At 40.7% G+C, this 11,914-nt stretch overlaps 1 protein-coding gene across 1 annotated transcript; it reads left to right on the top strand.

The window, feature by feature from the left end:
* The first annotated feature begins 923 nt into the window (after positions 1-923).
* opn3 (opsin 3) lies at positions 924-10,353 on the top strand. The gene is made up of 4 exons (XM_036574530.1): positions 924-1,434; positions 4,945-5,264; positions 8,001-8,252; positions 10,086-10,353. The coding sequence occupies exons 1-4, from the start codon at positions 1,107-1,109 to the stop codon at positions 10,350-10,352; spliced, it is 1,167 nt and encodes a 388-aa protein (XP_036430423.1). The 5' UTR covers positions 924-1,106; the 3' UTR covers position 10,353.
* The last annotated feature ends 1,561 nt before the right edge of the window (positions 10,354-11,914 follow it).

Below are 11,914 nucleotides of genomic sequence, written 5' to 3'. Positions count from 1 at the left end.
CCCAGTCTTAATTGTTATAACCATCCCTTTGGCTAATCAGTGCTTTTTTATGCTAATTCAGGTGTGCTGGTGATGGAATTTAACAAATCCATATTATGGTTGGGGGCATCAACAACAAATCTGGTCTTTTAATCTTTTTATAAAATAGTTTTATCGTATTAAGGGTTTTTGTATCTAGTCTAATGATATATGGTGTTTTACAACATATATCATTAGACAACACACTTATTGCCAAAATAAATGGTTTTAAACACTTTGCTTAGGTGCCTAAGACTTTCACATAGCACTGTATACAAATATAATAGTCAAAATATAGATGCAGTATCTCACCAAGAACCAAAATGTAGATGTTCTTATTACAGAATTATTTTTAAGTAGTGAGCCGTGAGGAATAAAAGCCTTGACCTGCTTTGATTGGTTTCTGTAAAGTCTGGAAGGGATACGTGTCTCCATCTACTTTAATGTTTCAGTGCCTAAAATCTGCTGCTTGCTCATCCACTTTGTTTTGATTAAATTCCTGATTGTTTCTTTAGGACCAGCGTTAAAACGTAATAAAATGAAGTGCATTTGTACGCACCTAGCTGGAGCGTTACGCACAGACATCCTCAGAGAGCGTAGTCAGGGCGCAAATGAGTAGATCAAGAATGGGCAGCAAAATCAGATGCCCTTTTTCAGCGGGTAACTTTGACTCAACCACTCGAGAGCGGTGACCAGCAGCCAGTTCACGTGATGAATGACGACTGAATGGAGAATTTCAGCAGCATCCTGAACCGCGATCCCGGACCAGAGTTATTGCTTTTGGTCCACCCGTATTCCGATAGTCCCCGCCTCCTTCTCTAGGATTGGTTAGTCGGATCCCATGTAGGCTCGGCTGGTAGTTCATTCTCACTCAGTTTCTGAGTAGGAGGCGGAATTGGCCGGAATATGGGTGGGGAAAACAATGTGATCCCACCACCCTGTGCTAAATTGCCTTAATTTCTAACGGGCGTACAGAGGGGGCCATAAATCCAGAAGCGCGGCGCCTGAGAGAAGACCACTCACTCAGCTACCATGCCCGGAGTTCTCGTGAGCGCGCACTGGCACAGCAGAATGCTTCGAGCGAACTTATGCGCGCAATGAATCCTTTGAACGAGACTGGGACTGAGACACGCGCGGAGAATTATCTTTTCGCCGTCGGGACGTACAAACTTCTTGCCTTCGCCATCGGCACCATTGGCGTGCTGGGCTTCTGCAACAACGTCGTGGTTATCATACTTTACTACAAATTCAAGAGACTGCGAACGCCCACCAATCTGCTGCTGGTCAACATCAGCGTGAGTGACCTCCTGGTGTCCGTCATTGGGGTTAACTTCACCTTCGTCTCGTGCGTAAAGCGAGGATGGGTATGGGACGCCGCCACCTGCGTTTGGGATGGATTCAGCAACAGCTTATTCGGTCGGTGCTCTGTTTCACTCCTGCACGCTGAACAGGACAGTTCATGTGAGATGTTTTGTAAAGTTGGTCCATTTTTCTCCATCTCTCCATCCTCTACTCTGACCGCGCGCGTGCGTCTCTGGAACTTACTTTACAGGCGGTGGCCTCTCTGATTGGCACACTCTTTGTTGCACATAAAGAAATGGATGAATTATTCAGGTTCTTTAGCCCACCTGGCGCTGGTGTCATGTGCCTGCGCTACTTGAATGGCTCATCAATAGCGGTGCAACTTTTCTCGCTTTGGCTGCGATGCAGTTCAGTGTGTTTTAATGGAGATTCAGGGTAACAGGCTTCCGGGAAGTGCGTGATGCTCCTAGCAGTGAGTAAACCCCAAAACTCAATGCGCGCGTAACGCGATCTGGCACCGAAGGCGCGGAACAGCGTGAGAGTCCAGGGGCATGTACATTCATCCACAATAACAACTGACCACTGCTTTTCTCTCCTCAGACAGAGTATTATCTAGTAGTCTTATTATCTAGGGCTGATGGTTAAGTAAGGCAAGGATACGTTAGAGGTGAAGAAGAACTAAAAGAGAAACACTTTGGATTATGTTAAATTCTCAATAGCTTCATAATTATATTTCATTGTAACGTATGAATGTAGAAATAGTATTGCAAAATACATAGAATTGATGAACAGCACAGTGAATAGGACAGTCAACTACATATATGTGAGAAGGCGTGTGGGTGTGCATATATATATATATATATATATATATATATATATATATATATATACACATACATATAAAAGTGTAACTATATAACTATGCTATAAATATCAGTGATCAATACAAATATACATATTTACAGTTACAGATTTACAGTTAAGTACTACAATGAGAGAATGAGAGTTTATTTGTTTTATGAGGACAAAGCTCTGATTTCTTTGTTTCTTTACCTTTTAAAACACTCAAGGCCAATGGCTGTACTAATATAATTAAGAAATTTGCATTTGAAAATCCTCATGTGCTGCAGTGCTGTATATTCCAGAGGTCAGAGCTGATTTGACATGATGGCTTGTGACAGTAACACATACACTTTGCCATTTGACAAGGCTGCTGTTGAGTCTGTGACACAGTAACCCGCATCACTTGTTTTATGCATCATTTACAGAACTGCTGTACAAAAAGATGACAGGTTTGCTCTTACCTGGAGCAGTCGTCTCAGTTCCCCGCTGTGGGATGATTAAGGGGAGGATTGTGTTTGACTGGTATTTGAAGGAGACAGATGACAGCAACAGACCTAAAGAGCACTCAGTGAGGATAATGCAATAGCACAATAATGAGTTTCAGCATAATGTTCTTCACCATGTTATCACAGCCAGACTGGTATTATATTACCCAGCACCATAAACAGATATGACAGGGGATGTTCCAAACAGATGTTATAAAGGCCATTCAAATCAGCTGTTGTCAGTGCATGTTTGGGAGTATTTATGAAGATATCTCTCTGTTGAGGATGGATGGTATACTCAGTGCTGGTGCATGCTCTCCCTCATTTGCTCCTGCACGCACAAGGTCACACACGATCAGGATCATTTACCTGCTCAATAACCCGCTGCCAAACACAATTACACAGCTCATGGTGTTATTGCATATGTAGATTAAGCCTTGGCTGTATCAACAACACTTTAGCCATGCTGTGTGTGTGAAATAAGGTCTGATCTTTCTGCATCTGAATAATTTTGCTCACTGACTAAATTCTGCCAAGTCAAGACAAATAATGACGGAAGGTTGTGAATTACAGCTTTCATGTTTTATCATGTAGTTTACGTAATCAAACACCATATTTTGAAAGTCTAAAACAACTATACAAAATTATTTGGACATTTGTGCAGATTTGAAAACTAAGCTGAAAAATATGTTCATTTTAAAATCACTATTTCTGAGATGCCACAAGAACCAATTTACATATGTTGTTTATTAAATAGCGATGATGTGAAGATGATGAAGTCTCCGCTGACACGTCTTGCTTGTATGTTTATTACAAAGTAAAACAGTATCATATCAAGCACTATAAAGTACCTGAGAGGGGATCCGTGCCAATTCTAAAGTGTCCCCTCCCGTACAGTATAACCTACTGCTTATATAGAGTAATTGCTTTGGAAAAAGGAGACAGAACATATCGTCCCTCTTAGAATAGTCTCATTCATCTGGAACTAAAGTGGAAAGGAGACCTTAACCCCTCACTTAAACATTCCAAACCTGCAACATCAGATAACACCTGGAGCTTGAATACTACACATACAAACACCTATGCAGCCTACAGTTTAGCCCCGCCCATTCGTATTGAAGTTCTAAGCAGTGTTTCAGCTCTGAGTGTTTTTTGAATGAGGCTCCATACAAGACAACCAATCAGAACGGTGATCATTTATTTTTTTATTAATTTTGGATATAGCACATTTTTTTAAAAATACTTCTAGCTGATATTAAGGTAAAACACTTTTTATTTCTCTAATAAAGATGGTATTAATCATAATTTAGCACTGATATTTCCTGTATGTGTTAAGCCCACTCTCAACCGCATATAACATAGAAAAAAAAAAATTAAAAAGTGGTCTATGATGCATTTTGCAATGAAACCCTTCAAATACAGTCTTCTGTAGGGTAAAGAGAGGCGTAAAAATGATCATGAAAATGAATTATAACCATTTTTGGTACAAAAACATCACACAAACGTTATATGTGTAGGATATGGGCCCTTTAAAATGCATTTACTGTGTTTCAGATCATCACTTGAGCAGTTTCTTTGCAGACGTCTGGAGGTTTGCATGCAATATTAATCATATATAAAGAGCACTCAAGGTGCTTTACATGTTCAGGACATCAGTTAAATATTATAATATTATAATAATGAGAACATTGTTGCTCACCATGTATTTCACAATGCATTGTCTCCACATCTGTCTGCCTCTGTCACCGTTTCTTGTGCAGACGTGTGTAATTGGGTCAGTGTGTCTCTTACTCTTTAGATTGCTTTAGATGCCACAGGTATAGGCAGAAATGTGCTCTCACTCTGCTATTCAGGGCAAATGTCTGGCAATGGTAATTACCACCAGCTATGTGCATCAATTGATTTTCTGACAGCGCTGCTGGGTGGGAGACAACTCCCAGAGTCCCATGGTGGGAATAGTGAGACAGAGAGAGAGAGAGAGAGAGAGACAGACAGACAGCTGATAGAGACAGAGAGAGATGTCATTTGCCCTAGATTTTGGTATGTACTAACTATGTAAATGTGTGGCAGCTTTTAGCACTGAGTTATTATCTCCACTAGTCGTGGCACCAGTAAACATGACACCGCTTGATCCCTGTTGGAACTTCTGATCTTATTTCAAGCTTTGGAGAGATTTCAAGGACTTTTTATCAGACTGCATTAGGGAATTAAGAGTTTGGTTTCCATCCTGTATATCTGATAGGCTGCAGTTTTCTCACTGACGTCAACTTTTCCTTGTCTTCTCTGCCCCGGCTAGGTATTGTGTCCATCATGACACTCTCTGCCCTGGCATATGAACGCTACATTAGAGTGGTACATGCCAAGGTCATAGACTTCCCCTGGGCCTGGAGGGCCATCACCCACATCTGGCTTTACGCACTGGCCTGGACTGGTGCTCCTCTGCTGGGCTGGAACAGGTACACGCTAGAGGTCCACCAACTGGGCTGTTCCCTGGACTGGGCATCTAAAGACCCTAATGATGCATCCTTCATCCTGTTCTTCCTCCTTGGCTGCTTCTTCATCCCTGTGGGGGTCATGACCTACTGCTATGGGAATATTTTGTACACTGTACACATGGTGAGATAAAAAAGTTTTTGGATATTTTTTAATGATATTCTTGTGATAATGCGATCACAGTTGTGATTTCAAGTCTATGACAATCAGCATATCTATGCCCACTAATGCGTTCTTTCACAGCAACTGTTGCTAGGTTGGATAAGCGTTACAGAACAGATTTGTTTCCAATTTAAAATGCTATGGTATCAAGCTTGACTATGTTGTTGTTGCTAATTGAAACTTGGCACATTGGATACTACAATGACACACATGCTACCATGCTAATGGTTAATCAATTACTTGAAAATAAACCTACACTGATTTTATCTTAACATTGTGACCTGTTACAGATGTATAAAATATATAGAATTTAAAATTAATAAGGCAGTATAAATGGTAAGGAATTTTACCCAAGCACAGTGCAATTGCTCATTAGGCTCTATGGGATTCTGTCAAGCTTGTCCAACCTAGGGGTTGCTATTAAAGAATGCATTTGTGGGTGGAGCATAAACATAGGGCCATTGCTAGCAGTATAAGCAGTCACTTAGGGTCTCTGAGCCATCAGGGGGAATTTTCAAAAACGTGTTTAATTCTCTTTATCAAAAAGTGGAGTCCTGAGATTTTCTTACACAGTTTCTTTAACAAAATGAATAAAGTATTAGTTCTTGTACTATTCTTGTATTGAAAAGAACATGATTAGGGTGGGTAGACTGCAGAATGCCCAAGTCAGATGTTGCTTAGTGGCTAATTTTTCTTTTCCTCATCCTATCTTTTTCTTTTCGTTCTTGTGGCTCCAGATGCACATGTTTCTTTTTGAGACCTGATTGCTTTTTTCATTTGCTTTTTTTTCCCTCACTTGAGCATCTTAAACGAAATAATGGTAGAACAAGGGTGCCCAACCCTAGTCCTGCAGATCTACCACCCTGCAGAGTTTAGCCCCAACCCTAATCTAACACACCTGATCCTGGTAATCAAGACCTTCAAGGGAATCCAACTATTTGAGCCAGGTGTTTTGGATCTGCAGTACGGTAATAACCTACAAGTTATTAGGGGGCCCCCTGATGGCTCTGGGCCTCTATGCAGCTGCTTATGTCACTTATTAGGTAGAGCCAGCACTGCCACCAACTGTTAAAAAAATGGCCCTTTATGAATAGGTCAGTTGGTTGCACAGCTTGTGCTATTATTTTATAATTAACCATGCCTTTCTTTCTCTTAACACATGGTAAATCTAATTCACTTTGTTCATATAGGTGAAAATGGCTAAAACACTGCTTTATTTTTTTTGTAGCTAAAAGCATTGCTCTAGCATCGTCTGGAGGCGTATGGTATTAGCAATGATGTTCTACAAAACTAGTCTGTACTTTCTATCAGCATAGCCCCATGCATCCATCTGATTCTGATGTTATCAGCAACGTGGCTTATGTGGGAGATAAAAAAATGATGTTTTTCATTGCTCTAAATGGTTTAGATAAGCATAAGCAAGTGCACTCAGGAGAACTAAGCATCCTTTGTTTTAACCAGCCCTGATTTATAAATTATTCATGACTCATAGGAAGCAAGTCATTACTTCCGCTGAGCCTGAACACCCTACCAGCTTCAGTTAAGTCACTGGAGACCCCCTGTACATAGACACACACTCTCCCACACTGCTTCTCATGCACATAAATTCACATAAACATGCACAAACAACAGCACACTTGTGCTGAGAACACTCCTGGAGCACAACAATGTGATTCATCACTCCATTCACTGCTTCAGCTTTGATTTATGGCTGCAATTTCCCAAACTGTCAAAATAGCACTTTTAAAACAGCACTGACATTCATTCTCACTGTACAGTTTGTCTGCCTGATCCAAACGCACTTTCAAAATGTCTTGACAGCTTATAGAACAAGTCATAATTGTGTCAGAAACCAGATGGTGGCGGCGAGGATGGATTACCAGATGCAGGGTTAGGGGGATGTTTACAGCTTGTCTGGCTATTGAAGGAATAAATGAAAGGAGAAACTGTGCATATGCAACATGTGAACTTTATAGTCTCCAAAGAGTTAAAAAGACGCTAGTAGTCATGAAGTCCAAAGTATAATGATACTGCATCCATAATGATCTAAACGCAGCCTATTTATAAACATATCCCTGTGCTATGCAGTCAGTAATAATAGGTGCATCAGATAAGATGACTACTAGAGTCTGACCTACTCTTGACAATAATACCAAAACACCCCCTACTGGTGACCCACTTCTTGCTAGTAATTGTGCCCTCCGCAATACCTGCCAGTCTCAGCCATGCTTAGCCTGACACAGCAAATTCTTGCAGCTGACCTTGAGCAGCTGTGTCCTTAGTAAAGATGTGATCCAGACTGTAATTAGAGAATCAGGTGGAGAAAGACTGGGCTTAATTGAAAGAGGCTTCCTCAGGGGAGCACTTCCCTTGAACACACAGACTCTGAACAAAATACAGTTGAGGACATATTTAAATGAAGTTGCGGGTGGGATTCTTGGATTTAATTTGGCCTGTTTTCAAACCCTTTTTTGTATTAAGTGTGTTTTTCTCTTACTGTGGGAGCAGTGTCTGGCCCTATTAGATTTTATTGTGGAGAGTCAATATGGAATCTATTAGAAAAACAAGATCTACTGGATTTTTTTAAGCAGTTAATTGATGTACGTTATTTAACACGGTGATTTTGTGGTAATTTATTACAGTATTAGAAAACCTTTTTGACCTCTTTAATGACTGTCTTTTCTTGTATGACTCTAGCTGCGGTCCATTGAGGACCTGCAAACAGTGCAGATTATTAAGATCCTGCGTTATGAGAAGAAGGTGGCAGCCATGTTCCTGCTGATGATTTTCTGTTACCTGCTGTGCTGGACGCCCTACGCTGTGGTCTCCATGCTGGAGGCTTTTGGCAAGCAGAGCATGGTTTCCCCTACCGTCGCCATTATCCCCTCCTTCTTCGCCAAGTCCAGCACGGCCTACAACCCTGTTATATATGCCTTCATGAGCAGGAAGGTGAGTTTTGATTAAACTGAAGGGTGATTTAAGCAGAGCAGCACTTGTACTTCAGTTCAGTTTATTGTAATATGCATAGACACTTTTGCAGTAGGTGTCACAAAGCAGCTGTGTAAAAATACAGGTTCAGTGTAGTACAAGTTTATAAGGTACAAGGATGAAGGGTACAGCTTTTTTGTACAGTCCTTTATATTCTAGGTATTAGCCATGCACGTGTAAGGTACAAGCTCCAAATTACTAGGTAATTATATTGGCTAACACAATTGTGAGTGTAAAGACAGTGGAATTTAATTACACTGAAACGCCAAACATATTCTAGATGTTAATTGAGGAAGTATGAGGTACAAACTCCAAAGTACTATGTAACTGTTTTTTTGTGTAATGAGGATTCAGGTTCTAGCTATTAATCAGAAAAAAGGCATTGTAAAATGTTCATAAGTGGACATATCTCCTGAGTGAACTTCATTTGGAGTAGACAGTAGCAAGTACAAACATATTCAGACTAAATTTTAGTGTAATGCTGTGTGTTTAAGTGGCAAAGTAAACAGGAAAGGTAAGGACCCAAGAAAACCACTGTAGGAATCATCCTTTTCAGTCCTGATTCATGTCTAGGTAATAAAGAGGTAGGCCTACATATAAGCCTCTCATGTCTTGATCAAGCTTCTTTGTACTGTCTGTTTACCCCATATAACTACCTGGAATTCTACTTTCCTGCTTGTGGCATTACAGTGGAATTTAGCAAGAGTGTCTGGTTACATACTGTCATTTTACCCCAAATAATTACACAGCACTTTGGAGCTTGTACCTCACACTTACCCAGTAAATACTTAGAAGCTGTGGGGCACATTAGTGTAATTTGGTTATACTGTTTTGGAACTTGGGTGGCACAGTATGTATTGCTGCCGCAGCTGGGTTTGCCATAGTCTGGTTTCCTCCCATAGTCCAAAGACATGCAGTTAGGCCAATTGGACATGCTAAATTGCCCCTAGGTGTGTGTGAATATATGTGTCTGTGTGTCTGCCCTGCAATGGACTGGCAACTTGTCCAGGGTGTATCCTGCCTTCTGCCCAATAACTGCTGGGATAGGCTCCAGCGACCCAGAAGGATAAGTGGTTTAGAAAACATGAGTAAGTGTGTCTTGGAACTGACCATCATGTTACCTATAATATTTACCTAATACTTTGTAGTTTGTACATCACGCTCACCTAATTAATACACAGAACTTAGGGGACTGTAAAAGAAAGCATTACTGGACAAAGTACTTAAAAGAGTGTACTTGTAGACCCATTTGAGAAACACTTTAAAAATAAAAAGAACAAAATTTTCATTGGTGTAAAGTCTTTCCATTATTTTGAGACTCTTTGAGTTTTAAATAAAGTCTCATGTCATTTACAAAAATAGTTCCTTAGGGACCATCCATTGAAGTGTTATTTAGGAAACCAAAAATAATTCTTCTATGGCATCACTCCAAGAACCCTTTTTGGCACTTAAGAATGCATTTGGCTAAAACGTTGTGGTTATGCAGGCTATGGGCTAGCAATGTCCTTACAAGTGGTTCTTCAAGGGTTCTTCCGTAAAAACAAATGTTGTACATAACTGTGAATACTTGTATATTGCTTTCTATGTTATATATGTTTCTTTAAAGAAACAAAAAGGGTCCCACTATTGTCAAAAGTAGCATTTTTGGTATTATGGAACCCTTTCTGGAATGTTGGTAATTAACAAATCAAAAGTAGTATTTATTGAACAAAAAAAAGACAAAATGAGAAAAGATAATACCTAACTCAAATGTTCTGCCAAACCTTGTCTCTCTGTATGTGTCTTCTTGGTTAGTTTCGACGTTGCATGCTGCAGCTGCTGTGCTCTCGCCTGGCTCGCCTGCAGCGCAGCATCAAGGACCGTCCCCTGACCTGTGCTGACCGGCCCATTCGGCCCATTGTGATGTCACAGAGCCGTGATGAGCGGCCCAAGAAGCGAGTGACCTTCAACTCCTCCTCTATTGTCTTCATCATCACCAGCAATGACACGCACCCTCTGGACATCAGCACTAAATGCAGTGAGGTACCACAGGTCAATGTCATCCAAGTGCGCCCCATCTGACTCAGCCCAGGGACTGCATCGTGATGGTGATGAAACACTTTGCTCCTATACCCTTCCGTGCTGTGAAGAAATTCTTGTGAAGTTGAACAGAATTTCGATCTGATTGGTCCTTATGATGCGGAAAAACCTATGTTACCATGCTGATCCCTATTGCACAAAGTAGACCACTGATGTTGCAGCAATGGTTTTCCCTCTTTATTGTGGACATTGTATTAGTTGTTGTTGTAGTTAATGTTAATTACTTATTTAACTGCGCAAGCAGACTCTTTTTCTTTCAAATTTGTTAACTGGATTACTCATAAACTAAGCTAAAGCTAATATCATTAATTGAATACCCCTTCTCATTTTGCCTGAAAGGTAAAATAAGGTGGAAATGTATATTCATCAAAGCCCTCTTCTATTTTACAGAGGGACACATGGACCCTTTTCATGAGCACAGTGTTGTGGGCAAAACTAGAACCTCTGCTGGCCTCCAGTATTAAACAACTTGTATAACTGCACTTTAAAGTATTTTATTGAGAAGACTAGCTTTATGTAACTTTGACAGCCTTGAGTAACCTGCTACTTGTAATTCACACTTCCTATATTTGTCAATAACTGCAAATGTTCTCAATTTTCAGGTCTTGAAATCAGTATGCAATTCACAACTGTGCCTGTCTCCGATTAGCTATCACAGTTCCTGAGCTAAATGGCAGCAGTGGGTAATTCAAGGACTTTAACTGTGAACTGTTGAAAATGAAGGATAGCATTCCTTGTCTGGAACTGACAAGTTTGGCAAATGAGACTGAACAGACGTTTTCCACTAGTGATGCTTTGAATGGGTGCTTGGTTCGCAAATGCATGAAAAGGGTCCATCAGTCCTTCACAGGCACAACAGATGAGCAGAACTTGACTTTGGAATGTCGGGAAGGACTTAGTAAATGAAAAAAATCTACCTGTGTGATGGGATACTACCTTCTCAGTCGTGTACAGAACCAATAAAGAGACCTTCTATTTAGATACATAAGCTTCTTTTCACTTTCGCTTTGCTGGACCTCTCTCATCTCTGAGCTTGAGTCATGGGCAGTCACTGTGAAATGACCATTCACATGGTTTTAATGAAATGATGGCAGAAGGCAGGTGAGATAAATAAGGCCTATATTAGGTAGAACTCACACAAGATCTCCAACACTCCAGGCAGCTCCACTTTGAATAGCACTGATTGGGGCTACAGAGCAGCATTTCAGATAGAATGAACTTTGCTGACACAGAAGCACACCTCCACAGTGTTCTGGGGCTATGGGGTTAAGTACAGCTGTTGGTTGAGAATTAGGTTGATGAGAGATAATGTGTAAACAACATATGGTGCACACAATTTGCCTGGCCTTCAGGCTTTAATGGGACCCTGAAATGAAGCCTGATTTGAGACTGTGAAAAGCAATAATTCTGTATGGAGATGGACACAACCTGGGGAGACCAGACTGTTATACATACATACATACATCATCTAAACCGCTTATCTTTCTGGTTCACGGTGGGGTGCTGGAGCCTATCCCAGCTGTCATTGGGCAGAAGGCAGGATA

This window comes from Colossoma macropomum, unplaced genomic scaffold (assembly GCF_904425465.1).
Source record: "Colossoma macropomum unplaced genomic scaffold, Colossoma_macropomum, whole genome shotgun sequence".
Classification (NCBI taxonomy): domain Eukaryota; kingdom Metazoa; phylum Chordata; class Actinopteri; order Characiformes; family Serrasalmidae; genus Colossoma; species Colossoma macropomum.
The sequence above is the reverse complement of the archived record's forward strand: the minus strand, read 5'-3'. Positions and strand labels throughout refer to the sequence as shown.